Source organism: Ogataea parapolymorpha, chromosome V (genome assembly GCF_000187245.1).
Source record: "Ogataea parapolymorpha DL-1 chromosome V, whole genome shotgun sequence".
Taxonomy (NCBI): Eukaryota; Fungi; Ascomycota; class Pichiomycetes; order Pichiales; family Pichiaceae; genus Ogataea; species Ogataea parapolymorpha.
Genome location: NC_027862.1, coordinates 49312 through 66399, shown reverse-complemented (window position 1 = coordinate 66399; position 17088 = coordinate 49312). Strand labels below are relative to the sequence as shown.

The 17088-nt window shown below is 51.9% G+C and overlaps 12 protein-coding genes across 12 annotated transcripts; 3 read left to right on the top strand and 9 right to left on the bottom strand.

Annotated features, from left to right (window-relative positions):
* Nucleotides 1–15: 15 nt before the first annotated feature.
* HPODL_03807 (Actin-related protein 2/3 complex subunit 1) lies at nt 16–1107 on the bottom strand (the record flags this gene model as incomplete). The annotated part of the gene is made up of 1 exon (XM_014078570.1): nt 16–1107. One exon carries the CDS (start codon nt 1105–1107, stop codon nt 16–18), a length of 1092 nt encoding a protein of 363 aa, XP_013934045.1.
* Nucleotides 1108–1794: 687 nt separating this feature from the next.
* Nucleotides 1795–2205, bottom strand: HPODL_05223 (putative membrane protein; the record flags this gene model as incomplete). The annotated part of the gene is made up of 1 exon (XM_014078569.1): nt 1795–2205. The coding sequence occupies one exon, from the start codon at nt 2203–2205 to the stop codon at nt 1795–1797; it is 411 nt and encodes a 136-aa protein (XP_013934044.1).
* Nucleotides 2206–2228: 23 nt separating this feature from the next.
* On the bottom strand, nt 2229–2705 carry HPODL_03806 (uncharacterized protein; the record flags this gene model as incomplete). The annotated part of the gene is made up of 1 exon (XM_014078568.1): nt 2229–2705. The coding sequence occupies one exon, from the start codon at nt 2703–2705 to the stop codon at nt 2229–2231; it is 477 nt and encodes a 158-aa protein (XP_013934043.1).
* A 962-nt stretch (nt 2706–3667) lies between these two features.
* HPODL_03805 (putative protein, acetyl coenzyme A transporter) lies at nt 3668–5413 on the bottom strand (the record flags this gene model as incomplete). Its single annotated transcript, XM_014078567.1, has 1 exon — nt 3668–5413. One exon carries the CDS (start codon nt 5411–5413, stop codon nt 3668–3670), a length of 1746 nt encoding a protein of 581 aa, XP_013934042.1.
* A 47-nt stretch (nt 5414–5460) lies between these two features.
* HPODL_05222 (uncharacterized protein) lies at nt 5461–5763 on the bottom strand (the record flags this gene model as incomplete). Its single annotated transcript, XM_014078566.1, has 1 exon — nt 5461–5763. The coding sequence occupies one exon, from the start codon at nt 5761–5763 to the stop codon at nt 5461–5463; it is 303 nt and encodes a 100-aa protein (XP_013934041.1).
* A 56-nt stretch (nt 5764–5819) lies between these two features.
* HPODL_03804 (uncharacterized protein) lies at nt 5820–6206 on the top strand (the record flags this gene model as incomplete). The annotated part of the gene is made up of 1 exon (XM_014078565.1): nt 5820–6206. The coding sequence occupies one exon, from the start codon at nt 5820–5822 to the stop codon at nt 6204–6206; it is 387 nt and encodes a 128-aa protein (XP_013934040.1).
* Nucleotides 6207–6243: 37 nt separating this feature from the next.
* Nucleotides 6244–9771, bottom strand: HPODL_03803 (Pyruvate carboxylase; the record flags this gene model as incomplete). The annotated part of the gene is made up of 1 exon (XM_014078564.1): nt 6244–9771. One exon carries the CDS (start codon nt 9769–9771, stop codon nt 6244–6246), a length of 3528 nt encoding a protein of 1175 aa, XP_013934039.1.
* A 262-nt stretch (nt 9772–10033) lies between these two features.
* On the bottom strand, nt 10034–11479 carry HPODL_03802 (Adenylosuccinate lyase; the record flags this gene model as incomplete). The annotated part of the gene is made up of 1 exon (XM_014078563.1): nt 10034–11479. One exon carries the CDS (start codon nt 11477–11479, stop codon nt 10034–10036), a length of 1446 nt encoding a protein of 481 aa, XP_013934038.1.
* Nucleotides 11480–11861: 382 nt separating this feature from the next.
* Nucleotides 11862–12827, bottom strand: HPODL_03801 (FAD-dependent pyridine nucleotide-disulfide oxidoreductase; the record flags this gene model as incomplete). The annotated part of the gene is made up of 1 exon (XM_014078562.1): nt 11862–12827. One exon carries the CDS (start codon nt 12825–12827, stop codon nt 11862–11864), a length of 966 nt encoding a protein of 321 aa, XP_013934037.1.
* A 644-nt stretch (nt 12828–13471) lies between these two features.
* On the top strand, nt 13472–14224 carry HPODL_03800 (Conserved hypothetical membrane protein; the record flags this gene model as incomplete). The annotated part of the gene is made up of 1 exon (XM_014078561.1): nt 13472–14224. One exon carries the CDS (start codon nt 13472–13474, stop codon nt 14222–14224), a length of 753 nt encoding a protein of 250 aa, XP_013934036.1.
* Nucleotides 14225–14723: 499 nt separating this feature from the next.
* On the bottom strand, nt 14724–15047 carry HPODL_03799 (40S ribosomal protein S25-A; the record flags this gene model as incomplete). The annotated part of the gene is made up of 1 exon (XM_014078560.1): nt 14724–15047. The coding sequence occupies one exon, from the start codon at nt 15045–15047 to the stop codon at nt 14724–14726; it is 324 nt and encodes a 107-aa protein (XP_013934035.1).
* A 302-nt stretch (nt 15048–15349) lies between these two features.
* On the top strand, nt 15350–17068 carry HPODL_03798 (Nucleoporin NUP2; the record flags this gene model as incomplete). Its single annotated transcript, XM_014078559.1, has 1 exon — nt 15350–17068. One exon carries the CDS (start codon nt 15350–15352, stop codon nt 17066–17068), a length of 1719 nt encoding a protein of 572 aa, XP_013934034.1.
* Nucleotides 17069–17088: the final 20 nt, after the last annotated feature.

Sequence of the window (17088 nt, the reverse complement as noted above, 5' to 3'; positions counted from 1 at the left end):
TCTGTCTATGTAATTTTATACGTCGAAAATCACGATTTTCCCGTCGTTGCCGCACGAACTGAACCGTAGCAAGCCATGGCTGTCCGCTTGGAACGGTCTGAGCACGTTGATCGTGTTCTGGTGCACCGTCAGCAGCTCGCCGCTGTTGGCGTCGCTCGAGCCCTTGAGGTCCAGCTGTCTGAACAGGTTCAGCGCCGATTGGCTCTCGTGACTGGTTTTCGTCTTGGTGGCCGGGTCGTCGATCGCGTACGTCTGCTGCCAGCCGTTGCTGTCTCCTTCAAACACGATCGGGTGGCAGTTGTGGCCTGCGGCAACGACCTTGGTTGGCGACGCAAAAATCAGCGTTCTGAACGGCAAGTACGATGTTCTGGCCTTGAAAACGCCCGCAACCTCCTGCTCGCCTGGCCCAGGGTACACAAAGTACACGGCCGAGTCGTTGCCGACGGCCGCGACGAACGAGTAGCTCGGGTCGAACTTGACGTCGTGCACCCACGAGCCCACGTTGTAGTCCAGACACAGCGTCTGGAACGGCAGTCTCTCACCCCACACGGTGGCGGGTGGCTTGGTGTCGACACCCTTGATGTACGTGGAGAACACACGCACGTGGCCGTCGGTCGACCCGCACGCCAGCAGCACGCTGTTCTCGTGCCAGTCGAGCGACAACACCGTCGACTTGAGCGGTCTTTTGATGTGTTTGGAAATCCACCAATCGTTCTCGACCTCAAAGTAGCACACGGCAATCACCCTTGCGGACGAGCCGACCGCAAATTTGGACCCGCAGGGGCTCCATTTCACAGAGGTGGCCGCTCTGTTGATACGCAGCAAAACCAACGTCGGCTTGTATTCGCCGCCCGCCGTGGGCTCCCAGACAAGCGCATTTCTATCTTGAGAACAGGTGACAATCTTGCCGTCCTTGCTGATGTCCACCGCGGTGACTGTTTTGTCGTGGTGCTGGAGAACAGTGAGCAGCTTGGGCTTACCGGCAGCCGACAGGTCGTAGATCTCGACGTTGTTCTGGCGCGTGATGGCGACGCTCTTGCGATCCTGCGAAAAGCAGTGGTCGTATATCGGGTCTTTGGAGAGGTTTAATTCGATAAATTGACTCATTCAGGAGGAGCTCTCTACTGAGGTGGCGAAAAATATGTTATTTGAGAAAATAAAAATATAATTACCTGTCGTAGCAGTCAGCTGAACAGCTTGGCACAATGTCAATTGTCCTTGCCCGTGTTTACTTTTCCCATCCTCACCCCGTACGTAGCCGTACCAAGTAGCAGTCCGAAAAGGAATACTAGGCTCCGCCATTGGCCTACAAATATTGACAGTACGGCCGGGCCGGGACAGAACCCACTCAGACCCCAGCCGACGCCAAAGAGACAGCTGCCGGCCATCAGAGGGGCGTCGATCTGGCGTGCGGCAGGCAGCTGGAACGAGGGCTCCAGAACAGGCCGGGCAAGCCGTTTTTGCAGCGTCACCCCGGCAAACGCAACAGTCACTGCTCCTCCCAGCACAAACACCAGGGATGGGTTCCAGTCGCCGGCGAGGTCCAGAAACGAGCGCACAGTGGCGGGATTGGCCATCCCGCCAAGAATCAGGCCTATGCTGAACGCCAGGCCGCAGCCGAACGCTGCGATGTTTCTGAGCGACATGCAAAATAATTTACCCCAGAATGTAGCAATTAGATAGACAGAATTTGGACATCAGCGTAGACAAAAATATCGCACAGTAGCTTTTGAAGGAGGTGCGAGCGGTCATATAATCACAGACAGACGACCGAAAGAACACTAAAAGCCGTCTTTATAGGTATTTATGTGCCAAGGTGGCAGTAACTATGCCGCCACTCAAGAAACACCCCACGGCCACCAGCGACCGCGGAGACAGCCGCGCGAGACCCATCACCCCGTGGCCGCTCGTGCAACCGCTGCCCAGACGCGTGCCATAGCCAACAAAAAATCCCGCCGGCAGCAGTACGTACCACGGTGTGCTCAGCGACAGCTCGGGCCAGTTCCCGGTGGCATAGCTCCAAACAACGGGCCCAGCAGCCAGTCCGGCCAGAAACGCAGCGTCCGGCCAAATGTTCTTTCCGGACACCACGCGACCAATCATGCCGCTAATACCAGCAACACGGCCCAGCAGAAACAGATACGCGGTGCACGCAAGCCCGATCACCACGCCGCCCGCCAAACTGTACCAGTACTCGCTCTTCATGGTAGAATTATGCTGAAATATAATTATTTTAGCCCGTGTACGGGTGAGACCTGGGCTACGTCGGGGGTGTCTTCGATCTTGATCTGTGGCGAGGACTGCGGCTGCTCCTGACCGCTAGTACCAGGATCCTCCTTGGCGCCCTTGACAGGTTCTCGCAAGGGCTCCTTCCACCGCTCGACCATGTCGTTGTACAGCACAGAGCTCAGCTCTGCCTTGGCGATGTCCTTGCGGAACTGCGGGCTTTTCAGCATGGTGAGCACATGCAGACAATTTGGGTAGACTAGCTGTTTTGCATATTCGGGACGTCGCCAGTATTCCAGATATTCAAGATAGTTAAGGAACTTCTCGTCCTCCAGGAACCCCGTCTGGGCTAAGTACGTGAGATACTGCATATTAGCGAGCGACTGCACAAACTGATACGTTAGCAGCCAACAATTGGTACTTACCTCCAGCTCGATCTCCCATCTGGTGGGTAGGTCCTCGTCGGCAACCTCCGCCATATGAAAATGGATTTTGTTTTATTTATTTTATTTATTTTATTTTTTATTTTATTTTTTATTATTTCGCCCTTTTATGTCCCAGCCCGTCCGCCAAAACCACCCCGTCGGTCGACATCTGCAGCTGTTGGACGCCAAGCTGGACGTTGTGGCCAAAGCAACAAAATTGACCAAGTTTCAGGTCCTCATCGCTTTGCTGTACCCGATAGTGATTCTGCTTGGCCAACTGGTCTGGCTTGCTTCGCCTCGGGAAAGAACACACAATTACTTTACCTCGAAAAGAAACATCTTCAACGTCCTTTTCGTTAAAAAGGGATGGCTCTGGACGTCTATTGTGTACCTTCTGCTGCTGCTCAGAGTGCCCAGCACGTCGCGCTATTTTAGTGCGGACTCGCTGGCGGGCTCTCTGAAACAGTTTGCATGCGTGACTCTGTGCTGGTTCTTCTATTCGCAGTGGTTTTTTGGCCTGCCTATCATGGACAAGATCTTCGTTCTCACCGGCGGCTCATGCGATAACATCCCGCAATCGCTTGCCACCGACCCGCTAAAGTTCAGACTGATGGACTCCTCCAACCTTGACCTCTATTATTCTAGCTCACTGACCTCATCGCAGTGCCGCGCCATCAAGGGCAGGTGGACCGGCGGCCACGATCCGTCCGGCCACATGTTCATCTTGTCTCTGAGCTCTATGTTTTTGATTCTCGAGTGTGCTCGGTTCTACACGCTTGATGACCTGGCCACCGAGATACGCAATTTCAACAATGAATGGCGAGTGTTTTGGTCCACTAGAGATATTGCAAGCCTCCGCCGCTTGCTCAAGGACTATCCCTTGGTGTTTATCTCGCTTCTGCTGTGGCTCTGGTTCTGGATGATTTTTGTCACCTCTGTCCATTTCCACACCCTGTTAGAAAACATAGCAGGCCTCGTCTTCAGTTACCTGAGCATCTATGCGTCGATCCGACTGTTCAGATAGGCAGCGTGGATTTGCCCACTCGCCATGCGCTGATCGGAAGACCCTGAAGATGGACCACCGTTTTTCTGATCCATCCATAGTACAATACCAATCCAATAATTATGCACAGCAGATTAGTGTTGTAGTAGCCATCTGCAATGGTGTTGCACACTCCACCATGGCCCAGACAGTCGCTCTTGGCTGACGAGCCGTAGCAGTTGAAGAAAGGGGTCTCCTCGAACGGATTTGTAGCCATCGGCGTGGGAGGCACGCATCTGGCCGTGGTGAGCTTGTCGATCAGACTGAGCACAATGATTTTAGGCCACTGCCCGCCCAAGTTCGACAGTGTGTTCAGTGTGGTCATGTACGTGCCGCCAATCAGTGGGTCGGCTATTTGCGTGTGGAAAGCACAGATCGACACAAACTGGATCGTCGACATGAACGAGCTCAGCAGGTGCTGGAAAATCACAAACAGGAAATACGCCGTAGTCACGTGGCCGTCTTTTGGGAAGCACCAGACCAGCACTTGTCCCAGCGCAGCTGCGGCTATGCGGCCCAGATACGCGTACATCCACGGTTTCAAAGGCTCGTCTCCCGTAGACCACCGGGCAGAATAGTAGCCAAAGACGATCTCCAACGGGAAGTCAATTAGCACGGTGATGGCCAGGTCCTCGCGCGAAAAGCCCTTGTCCAGCAACTTCAGGTTGGTGGCTCCCTCATTGGCCTGGAAAGCGATTTTCGACACGAGATGCACCAAGATGAAAAGCTTGACGTTTTTCAGCTTGACGACGTTCCACATCTTGTGGTAGACGCCAAACAGCGTGTTCCGGCCCGCCGGCTCGTTGTATGCGGTGTGCGCTTGCACCACGTTAACCCCTGACAGCTCGTCTCTCTGCAGCTCCTCCAGCTCGATATCTTTGGAAGAGGCCTGTTTCCGGCGCGAAAGTGGGTCTTCCGGCACGAAAATCAGGATTACCACCGTCACGGCCAGGTACATCCACCCCCAAAACCACATGTACTGGCCGAGCGTCAAAAAGCTGTCTGAGCTCGGCGTTTTCCTGAGGTACGAGTTGGCAAAGTCTGCAGAGTTAAACGCGAGGAAAACGGTGAAACTGAGGAAATAGCCGGTGTTGAGGCCGATCGTCTGCGCCGTGGATGCATAGCTCAGTGCGTCCTTGGACAGGATCGTGAGGGCCCAGCCGTCAACGGCGATGTCCTGTGTCGCACAGAGCAGGATGAGGAAGAAAAAGGTGTATGTGAGGGTGTAGAGGTTTTTCTGCAGGTTGCGCATGAGGGAGTCGATCACTGTTCCCAGGAACAGCAGCGTGAGTCCGGAAACCGCCTGGACGGGGATGATCCAGGAGCGTCTTCGGCCGAGTCTTTTCAGGTAGCACGAGTCGACAATGGGCGACCATAGCAGTTTCAACGAGTACGGGTACGACGCCAGCGAGAAAAAACCGACCTGAGTGTAGCTCAATTGCGCCGATTTGAGCAAAAACGGCACCGACCCAAATGCCAGTCCTATTGGCACGCCCTGGATGAGGTACAGCAGCACCAGGAGGAAAAACCGCGGCCGGTCCTGGCGAGGCAGGTTTTTCTGTGTTGTGCTGGACCTTTGTCGCGCGTTCTCGTAGGGGAGCAGTCTATCGGCCATCGCCGCGTGCGTGTCCCCATGGATGCGCGGCGAGGTGGAGTTGGAATCGTCGTGCCGTTTCAGCGAGTTGGAAAAGATGGGCAAGACGTCGGGCGATTCACTCATGAAAGAAAAAAATATGTAAATAGTGCCAAATAAATACTAATATATACCTACACATTACTTCTATTTGTGTTATTTGTTTGCGTGATAAAATCCTCCACCTGGCTGCGCACCTCCTGTGTCTTCACAATCACCACCACCATGCCGTCTGAGCCAACATCGTACTTGATATTTCCCTCGTTCGGGTACGCGACCTGCTCGTCGAACCTGTCAAACCACTCGTTCATCTTCTCCATCGAGTCGATCCCCTTGAGCACGTACTCCTGCATCTCTGTAGCGTTGATGCTTCCGTCCTCGTTTTTGTCGCCGTCCTCGGTGAGCAACACCACCTTGAAATCGAACCCTAAAGACATAAAAAAACTTTTTTGTACGCGTAATGTCGCAAGAAATAACACCAGCACTCAACAGTCTGGAGGAGGTGATCACGTCGCCGCCGCGGTCGCACGAAAAAGACCGCGAGACGGCCATCCGCGCAGAACTGGAGAAACTGCAAAAGATCAACGGCGCCATCGAGCAGAGCCGCATCTCTATTCAGGAGTCCACAAACTACATCAAGCGAATCAAAGAGAGCACCATCAAGGCCAACGAGCTCATTCACATCTGGGGCAAGATTCTGTCGCAAAATAAGCACACCGCGGAGTTGCTAGCCGACCCGCACAACGTGTGGCAGGGAGCCAGCCACGAGGACGAAAAAGTGCAGGACAAAATGGCTGAGTACGAGGAGCTGGCCGCGCGGTACGAACAGCTCGTGGAGGAGAAGAAGAGCGACGAAAAACGCAGAGCGAGACGAAAATAGTGCTGTATAATATAAACGTTTAAAGATTTCTTACATATTATTTCGTGATCTTGCAGATCAGGTCGCCCGCGTCGACGCTGTCGTTCTCGTGCACAGTCACCTCGCCAACTCTTCCGGAAACAGGCGAGCTGATCACCATCTCCATCTTCATCGCACTCAGAACACACAATGGGTCGCCCTTCTTGACCTCGACTCCAGAATGGACGCGCACCTCGATAACCACACCGGCCATAGGAGCCCCCACCTCGTTAGGGTTGTGCGCATCGGCCTTAGGACGCGTGATTGTCTCCACAGCGGCAAGCTTGTCCTCGACAGTGACCTTTCTCATTTCACCGTTGAACTCAAAGTACACCTCTCTGGTACCCGTTTGCGGCGACAGGTCTCCAATGGCCATCACCTTGATGACAAAGGTCTTACCCTGCTCGATTTCCACAGAGATCTCTTCGTTCAGCTTTGGAGGAGCAAGGAAGAATCTCGTAGGTAGCACAGAAAGATCGCCGTACTTCTCCTGGATCTTCTTGAACGACTCAAACACCTTTGGATACATGTTGTACGAGGCCACGTCGCACTCGGTGATGGAGTTGCCGAACCTCGACTGGAGTTCCTCCTTGATCTTCTTGAGGTCGAACGGCTCGAGCTCCAATCCCGGCCTGCGAGTCAGCTTTCTTCTCTTTCCGGCAAGAATATTCGTTCTCAAAGGCTCCGGGAAGCCGCCGTATGGCGTACCCATCAAACCTTCAAAGAAGTCCAGAACGGAGTCTGGGAAGTCCAGCTCAGAAGCCAGCCTCTCCACGTCCTTTGGAGAAAGCTTGTTGGAGACCATGAACTGGGCCAGATCACCAACAACCTTGGAAGTTGGAGTGACCTTGACGATATCGCCCAAAAGCATGTTGGCCTCCTCGTAGGCTCTCTTGGTTTCAAGCCACTGCTCACCCAGACCGACCTGCTGGGCCTGGAACAACAGGTTTGTCAACTGGCCTCCTGGAATCTCGTGGTTGTACACTTCTGGGTCTGGACCCTTGAGGTCAGCCTCGAAGCATGAGTACAGCAGTCTCATCTCAGACCAGTACGCGTCAATCTCCCTGGCATTCTGCTCGGTAACTCCGGTGTTGATCTCGTTGTCCAAGGCAGCAATGAAAGCGCTCATGGAAGGCTGAGATGTCAGGCCCGACATCGAGTTGACAGCACAATCGACAACGTCCGCACCAGCAAGTGCACAAGCAACATAGGTAATCACACCGGTACCGGCCGAGTCGTGGGTGTGGACGTGGATAGGAACAGAAGGATACTTCTTTCTGATACTGCCGATCAGCAGCTTGGCCGCGGCTGGCTTCAAAGTACCGGCCATGTCCTTGATACCAAGCAAATGGGTGCCCATCTCCATAATCTTGTCGACGGTCTCGAGGTAGTACTTGAGATTGTACTTCTTGCCTGGCTTAAGCATGTCTCCGGAGTAGCAAACAGTGGCCTCGACCACACCGCCGGCTTTCTTGACGGCGTCGACACCGACCTTCAGTTGCTCCAAGTCGTTCAGAGCGTCGAAGACTCTAAAAATGTCCACTCCGGCGTCCTTGGCCTGCTTCACAAAGTGGTCGATGGCATTGTCAGGCAGCGACGAGTACGCCACACCGTTGGCTCCTCTCAGAAGCATCTGGAATGGGATGTTTGGCACAGCTTTTCTCAGCTTTCTCAGTCTATCCCAAGGATCCTCGTGCAAGAAACGCATAGCAACGTCGAAAGTGGCACCTCCCCAACATTCCAAGGCAAAGGCGTATCTAAAGGCATGGGCTGTGGCCGGAGCAATGTTCAACAAGTCTATGGTTCTAACTCTGGTTGCCAGAAGCGACTGGTGAGCGTCTCTCCAAGTAGTGTCCATGATCAAGCAACCATCGAAAGCCCTAATTTGGTTGGCGAATTGCTCGGGACCGTAGTCCAAAAGGTATTGTCTGAAAGAGTCTGGAGGAGCAGTGTTCTTGATGTCGATATCCCAGCCGTTGATGTCGTGGATCACCGGGATGTCAGCGTCTCTGGTCAGCTTTGGCAGACCGATCTGGCCCTTGATCGACGATCCGTTGACACAGAGGTCAGCAAGGTACGAGAGCAACTTCTGAGCTCTGTTCTTGGACTGCACCATCTCGAACAACGAAGGAGTGTCGTCGATGAACGTGGTCCAACAGTCGCCAGAAACAAACGTTGGATGGGTCAAAAGAGCCAGCAGGAAAGGAATGTTCGTCTTGACACCTCTAATTCTGAACTCAACCAGAGCCCTGATCATCTTTCTTCTGGCAATCTCGTAGTTTGAGCCAGAGGTGGAGCACTTGACCAGCATGGAGTCGTAGTGCGGAGAAATGATGGCGCCTGCAAATCCATTACCACCGTCCAGTCTCACACCATTTCCACCCGACGACCTGTACACTTCGATTTTTCCCGTGTCTGGCTGGAAGTTCTTGGCAGGGTCTTCGGTGGTGATTCTGCACTGAATGGCAAATCCCCTGGTGGTGATTTTGTCCTGCAACAGGCCCAGTTGCTGCAATGAAGCACCGGCAGCGATCTGAATCTGAGCAGCAACAATGTCGACTCCAGTGACCTCCTCGGTGATGGTGTGCTCGACCTGGATTCTAGGGTTGATCTCGATGAAATAATGTCTGTTTTGGTTGTCAACAAGGAACTCTGCAGTACCGGCGTTTCTGTAGTTGGCAGCCTTAGCCAGTTTCACGGCGTCAGTCAGAATGGCGTCTCTGACCTCGACAGGAAGAGTCTTGGCTGGGGCAATCTCAACCACCTTCTGGTGTCTTCTCTGCACGGAACAGTCTCTTTCAAAGAGGTGGATAACGTTGCCGTAGTTGTCGGCTAGCAATTGCACCTCAATGTGCTTTGGCTTGTCCAAAAACCGCTCAATGAAACAGGTACCGTTGCCAAAAGCGGTCTTGGCCTCGGAGGTGGCTCTTTGGAAAGCGTCTGCAATGCTCTCGCCCTCGCGAACCACTCTCATACCACGTCCACCTCCACCAAAAGCGGCCTTGATAATCACTGGATAGCCATACTTGTCCACAAACTCCTGGGCCTGCTCAACGCTGTCAATTGGACCGTCTGTTCCAGGGACCACAGGAACGTTGCACTTGCCCGCCAGGCTTCTGGCACTGACCTTGTCTCCAACGGCGTCAATGACGTTGTGGGGTGGGCCAATCCAAATCATGCCACTGTCCTCCACTTTCCGGGCAAATTCTGAGTTTTCAGACAAGAAGCCGTAACCGGGATGAATCATGGAGACGTCGTGTTCAAGGGCGATGTTGATAATCTCGTCAATCTGCAAGTACGCCTGGACAGGGGAGTACTGGCCTCTAGCTCCAATGACGTAAGCCTCGTCGGCCTTCAATCTGTGCATCGACAGTCTGTCTTCGTGGGAGTAGATGGCGACTGTCTGCATGGAGAGCTCGTGGGCAGATCTGAAGATTCTAATGGGAATCTCGCCTCTATTGGCCACCAGGATCTTGTTTGCATTGGACAGAATCTCGGAATTCTTCCGCAATCTGTGCAGCGACGAATAGTCCTCGACCTGGGCCATCGAAGTTAGTATAAAAGATGATAAAAGATGATTAGGAAAAAAGGGAATTTGATGCTAATAAAAATGTCTGCAGTAGTAAATGGGGGCAGATGACGTGCCGCCAATGACGAGGGGGCAGCGATTTTTTTTTTTAGTCATGAGTAAAAAAATTTACAGAGAAATTTGAGCACGGAGTGAACTCCGTATTGTTTCTTGCACCTAAACAATAGAATTTCGATGACTCCGACCCTTTGCAGCAGTCACCCTTAAGTCTTTTTCCATTCTAGACAGCCAATTGAACGTGCTCCTCGTTGATAAGCGACCGGTATGGTTCCAGTGCGTTTGCAACAGTGACGTTCACGAATTTTTCAGTTTGTTGTGGGGCACGACCAACAAAAGTGGACGGGTCGAGTAATTTGTCCAATTGCGACCAAATAGGCTTGAAGTAGTCTGTGCTCTTAATTCTCTCAATCAGGTCGTTGTCGCCGCCCTCCTGCTTGACCACCGCCGACGCCTGGTGCGACAGCACACGGATCTCCTCGTGGCACTCCTGCCGCGAAGCACCCTGCTCCACCATCGCCATGATGATGTTCTCGGTCGCCATGAACGGCAGCTCTGCCTTGATACGGCGCTCAATCACTTTCGGGTACACCACCAGGCCGGAAGTAATATTCAGCAGCGTCGAAAGCAAAATGTCTGCCGTCAAGAAAGCCTCTGGAATTGAGATTCTTCTGATGGCAGAGTCGTCCAGCGTTCTCTCAAACCACTGCACGGACGCCGTCTGGAACGCGTCCTGGTACAAAGAACCCAAGTGACGCGACAGCGAACACACACGCTCGCATCTCATTGGATTCCGTTTGTAGGCCATGGCAGACGACCCGATCTGGCTTTTTTCAAACGGCTCTTCCATCTCTTTGAGGTTGGCCAGCAATCTTATATCGGTGGCCATCTTGTGGCACGAGGCGCCCAAAGACGACAGTGGGTGCAAGGCGTCGATGTCGATTTTACGTGAGTAGGTCTGCCCCGTGCAAGGGTACGCGTACTCGAATCCTAGTAGCTCCACCACCTTTTCGTCCAAGGCCTCGACCTTGTCATGGTCTCCGTGGAAAAGAGACAGGAAAGAGGCCTGTGTACCGGTGGTTCCCTTGACTCCACGCAGTCCGATGTCGTCTCTGGCACGCTGCATGTTTCTGAGGTCCCAGAGCAGCTCTTGTAGCCACAGAGTTGCTCTTTTCCCGACAGTCGTCAGCTGAGCGGGCTGGAAATGGGTCCAACCAAGCACTGGCAGGTCTTTGTACTCCAGAGCAAACTTGGCCAGTCTGTTGATAACGTTCACAAGCTTGGGGATTAGAACGTCGTACGCGTCCCTGAGAAAAATCAGATCCGCGTTGTCTGTAACGTAGCACGACGTGGCTCCCAAATGGATGATTCCGGCGGCGGCAGGACACGTTTCGCCGAAAACGTGGACGTGGGCCATCACGTCGTGTCTGACAATGGCCTCTTCCTTTTTGGCGGCCTCAATCTCCTCGTCGGTGATTTCGAGGTGTTTGGACATCTGCTCGATAGCTTCGTCGGTGACGACAGAAAGCCCGAGCGATTTCTCGGCAATTGCCAAGTTGTACCACAGCTTTCTCCACGTGGAGAACCTGTTGCGCAGAGAGAAGATCTGCGACATCTCCTTGGACGCGTACCGCGACGACAGCGGGGTGGCATAGGTGTCGTTGGACATGGTAGAAAAATAAAATTAATTAAATTAATTTGACTCTGCATATTAAAATGCATTTTGGTCCAAGTAGAAACTGTGGGGCACAAGGTGGGGTGCTAAGAGGGGATACTATCAGCGAGAGACATAGAACAACGGGGGCGCCATTTTTCCCAAAAATCAGGCCACAAGGCTGAGAGCTTCCTCTCCGCTTTGGGTGCTGACGGGAGCATTATATAAGGAGGGACATTTTTATTTGCTTGGTAACTGTAGCTTGATGAACGACAATTAAATAACGAGAAAAATTAAAGCTAAAATAGACACTGGAAAATCTTATTCTGATGACTTGATAGGCCCCCTCCCCCTAGAAATCATCAAAAGCTCAAGTAACACAAGAGAGATCACTAGTTCATGCGGTCCAGCGCTCGCGTAGGATTTCATGACATATGGAAGCTGCTGCAACCATGCCCTGGCCAATTACAAAAGCCAGTCCTCTCATGCGGGTAGTGTTGTCGCCGCACGCAAAAACGCCCTCCACGTTCGTCTTCTGCTGGGGACTCACTTTGATAAGTCCCAGCTCGTCCAATTCGACGCCCAGCTTGGTAATAATCTCCTTATTGTTGATGGTCGAAGGTGGAACCAGATAGAGCACATCGAGCTCGATTGCAGTGCCGTCGTCAAGAATCGCCCTGGACAGTCGTCCATCCTCACTGCTTCGTGTCTCTACCTTGACAACACTGCCCTTGTGTAAAGCGATACTTTTCTGCTGCATAGCAAACAAAAGATCTACTTCCAAAGAGCCATAAACATCGTCTGGACAGATCACAGTGAGATCGTGACTCCAGTTGTACAACGTTGGCAGCATGAATCTGAGATGTGATGCGTTCGTGTAGTAGATTCCCGTCTTGCCCTTCCTAAACTCGGCTCCATGGCAGAAAGGACAGTGGATAATGGAGTTTCCCCAGAATTTGTCAATGTTCTCAATCGGGATCCTGCCAATGTTGTCGTTCAATCCAGAGGCAAACAAGACACGTGCAGCCACAAACGAGCTGGATGAGCCATCTTCAGGAGAGTCTATCTCGACTCGAAATGAGTATTTAACGGCCTCCACAGAAACATCCTTGCACACGTTCGTCACCGTGCCCTCCACCAACTGGATGGTAGGATACTTCTCCAGCTGTTCTTTGGCCTTGGCTAGGATCTGGCCTGGCGACGATCCGTCATGCGTAAGAAGATTGTGCGACTCTTTGGCGTACCTGTTGCAAGGGTAACCAGAATCAATACACAGGACGTTAAAGTAAGCCCTGCCAAAAGTCAAACAGGCTTGCAAGCCAGATGCTGATCCGCCAATGACAATCACGTCGTACTGTGTCATTTAGATATCTGTCAGAAATAGGATTGTCAATGTTCAAATCGCACGAAACAACGCCATTTATACGAATATCTGAGACCATTTGGGCCGATATTTCACCCTCCTCGAACCACCATGGTGAGATATTTGCTCAAAAATGGGAAATGTGGGGGAGGGTGCAAGCCGTTGGATATACATCGAGGCAATTCAGGACGGCACTTGTGCGGCGAATTTCGTGTAATTGGTCAATACTGTATTGACCAAGTAAGTAGCTCTGCCTTGTGAAGGGATTTTATAAGGCCAGAAACTGCCGTGTAGAGGAGCACTAGCGTATGGCTGTTGACAATGCAATGTCAGGGTAATTTGTCATAGCCCATTGCAGCAATTCCCCATCAGCTGTCTTGGTAGCTTCGCCAGATGCTACCACGAAGTCGTCTTTGCGAGACTGGTAGTATTTGCAGTATCAAAATTGATTCTAAAGACAGCAGTCTTTTGTCAGCCACTGTCTCCCATGTAGTGTGCTGCGCACACACTCCAACATCACCGATCCTTTATTTATTGGTTTCGTTCTAAAAAAAGCTGAAGAGCACCATATTCATGGCGAAGTACTACTACACCCTAGACCGAAATTGTACCTGCCTCAAATTTCAGTTGTTATTGCTAACACCATGTCTTCTCAATCCCTGCCTAACGGCACGGCCAAGCCTGAGATGCCGCTCTCGAGCAAGAAGAATAGGAAACTGCGCAAAAAGGCTGCCCAACCACAGCCAATTCTGAAATACGCGTGGCTGGCTGGACATGTCAGCACGTTGCTTTTCGGGTTTATCTACCTCAGCTACTATATCGTCCATAAGTCGCACAAGTCGTGGGTGGCCTTTGTCGGCTACAGGCTTGCGTGGGTAGGTGTCTGGATCAGCTACAGCGTGGCCATCACGTCTCATTTCAATAGGAAAGCGCTTCCGTCCTATTTCACTCTCATGACCACAGAAAACTTCCAGTACCTCGTTCTGTCGGTGCACTGGTTCTTCGGATGGTCGTCTTTCTTCAAGCTGCTGCCATATCTTCTGATTGCGACGCTGCAGCTTTCCAACCGCTTCCAGATCAAGCCATTGCTCAAATTGGAGCCGGTTTTTAAGAAAACCATCATTTACAACGAACTGTTCCTGTTTGTGCTGCTCACCTTCGACACGCTGCGTATGAAAGGAAACTCCGGCTTTGGGCTCGTCAGCTACGCCATGTTCTACTGGCTCAGACTGCTGCACAGCGAGGATAACAGATTTTTTGTCTACTCAGTGATCAGCAAACTGGACACGTTCATGTCGAAGCAGAAAAACCCGAGAATCTTGGAGGCCTGGGACGAGGTGAAGAAATTCCTGAGCGTCAAACAGAGCAAGTTCGAGTCCCAGTACTTGGCCGTATAACTACATGTAACTACATACAATGAGACGCAAGGCATTCGTCAGAAACTTGAGCTTTGGTAAACTGTGTTGTCTTCAGACTTGTTCAGAAGCAGAACTGAAGTAGTATTCATCATAGAATGCCTGTGACTGTCTCATTGAGGTGTTCTCCTAAACACGTCAACCAAACCTGGAGGTCAGTACTGTTTCAGATGGTGATGCATGTTTTCACGGCTCATTGAATCGGAGATTATTCGCCAACGAAGTGTTCTGGGGAACAATCATCATCAGTACTTACAATAAAGTTTTGAGGTAAAAATTTTCGCATGGGCATTTATGTGAATTATTTGAAGTTGTGAGAGACCGTATTGGCAATGGGACAACAGCGGCCAATAGAAACGCAGGTTAGCAGCTGAGCGCCTCCAAGACGACGCTGGATGTAGTCGCCCTGAATTGAAGCTCTACAAGTTGTGAGATCTCTGTGATCGTACTACAACAATTCTGCATCATGTATTATACTAATCTACTCAGCCGTAGCACGAGTGTAGATGTATTGCTTGGAGTGCTTGAGCACTGGCTTGATCACACCATCCTCCTCAAGCTGCTTGAGAGCAACTCTGGCGACGGATCCACCAACCTTCAATCTGTCGACCAAGATGGAAACAGACACAAATCTGTAAGTTGGCACCTCCTTCATGATTCTGTCGTACTTCTCCTGGTCCAACACAACAACGTGCTGGGCCTTGTCCTTAACCTTTCCCTTGGACCACTTCTTCTTAGACTTCTTACCACCAGCAAGAGCGGCAGCGGCCTTGGCTGCCTTGGATTGTTGAACTTTTGGAGGCATCTAGCGTGTTAGCGGCGAACGTCGATAATCCACCTACCTTGTGTTATATGTTGGCTATCCAAATAATTTAGACGGTTTTGAAAATTTTAACCTAGCTTAGATAAGCAGAAATATCCAGCCCGCGTGCAAGTCAGGTGACACTTTCGTGAGTCCAAATTTCCAGCCGGATCGCGCACCTCCCTACACCAGCCAGCCCGTCTGCTCCAAACTTGTTTCGCAGTTGAAACTAATACCCTACTTAAAACGCGCTAGAGCCTCGTGTTTGTGTACAGGTCAACTGCTTCGTGTTTTGTGGAATCACCATGGCTAAAAGAAGCAAATCTCAGCTCACGGCAGACGCAGCTCTTGCCGAAGACTACGACAGCGACGAGGAAGTGTTCGAGGGAGCCAAGCGTGCTTCTGCGGACGTGATGGCCTCGCGGCCCATTGCCAAGTTGAAGCCGCGGCTCAAGGCTGTGAACGGCTCCAAGCCGGAGCCCAAAGTTGGCGGAGCTTTTGGGTTCCTCGGGGCCTCCGCCACGGAACAATCTAGTAAACCAGCCAATCCGTTTGCATTCTCAAAGTCCACAGAGGAGGTCATCAACGACCAGCCTACACAGTTAAAATCCTTGAATGCTCTGTTTTTGGAGGCCGTCAACAACGCTATTCAGAAGAACCCTATTGCAGACTTGCGTCCCATTTTATCCAAGTACAATGAGTATTACGACAAGGTGGTGAATAATAAAATTGCCGTGAAAAAGGCAGAGGTGCCGAAGGTAGATGTGAAGGTGGCCGAGGTGAAGAACCCCCAGTTCAAGTTTGGTGATAGCAAGCCTGCAGAATCCGAGGAAGAGGAGGAAAAACCGGTGGAAATAAAAGGACCAGCGTTCAAGCTGGATACGCTGCCTAAATCAAAGAATTACGGGTTCAAGTTCGGCCAGGCCCCGCCTCCGGACTCGGACTCGGATGACGACGTCAAGATAGAAGGCCCAAAGTTCCAGCTCGCTGGCGGCACACAGATCAAAGATGATGTGTTTAAGCTGCCAAAGAAAGAGGAGAAGGAGAAAAAGGAGGATAAGCCAGCATTTACGTTTGGCCAGACAGAGACCAAAGAGACTCCTAAGTTTTCGTTCGGTCAGACGCCCGCCCCGGCCTTCTCGTTTGGCAGCCAGCCCGAGCCGGCTGAAAAGCAAGAAAAGCAGGAAAAGTCAAAAACACCAGCAGAAACACCAGCATTCTCGTTTTCGGACAAACCAGCATTCTCGTTCAACGTTCCAAAGGAGACAAAAGAAGAGCAGAAGCCGGAGCAAAAGCCGGAGCAGAAGTCGGAGCAGAAGTCGGAGCAAAAACCTGCATTTTCGTTTGGCTCTTCTGCCTTCTCCTTCACCAAGCCCTCCGAGACCAAGCCAGCCGACTCTGAGCCGGCCAAACCAGCTTTCTCGTTCTCCGCCCCTTCTAACGGGTTCAACTTCTCGTCGCAGCCCGCACAAAAGCCTGCCGTGTCCAATCCGTTCAATTTTGCATCCAAGTCACAGGACACTGCTCCTGCTGCCTCGACGTTCAACTTCAACTTTTCTGCGCCAAAACCAGAAGAGAACAAGGACGACGCTGCCAACGACGACGACGAGGTGCAGAATGAAGACGTTAAGGGTGACTTTGCCGTTGTCAAGCTAACACAGAAGGTGGACACGAAAACCGGCGAGGAAAACGAGACGGTTTTGTACACGAAAAAATCCAAGGTGCTCAAGTTCGACGCGGCTGACAAGTCGGATCCGTACAAGTCGATCGGGCTGGGCGAGCTCAAGGTGCTCAAGAACACAGAGACGGGCAAGTCGCGGATTCTGGTGCGGTCCGAGGGCAGCATGAACGTGCTGCTGAACGTGGCTATTTTGAAGGACGTCAAGTACGAGCTGATCGGTAAGGGCAATTCCATGCGGATCCCTACGTTCTCGCCCGACGGTAAGCTCGAGACGTATATCGCGCGCGTCAAGACGGCCGACGACGGCAAGAATCTGCTCGAAAAAGTGCAAAGCTGCCAGTGACGTTTGTAGAATATGTACGT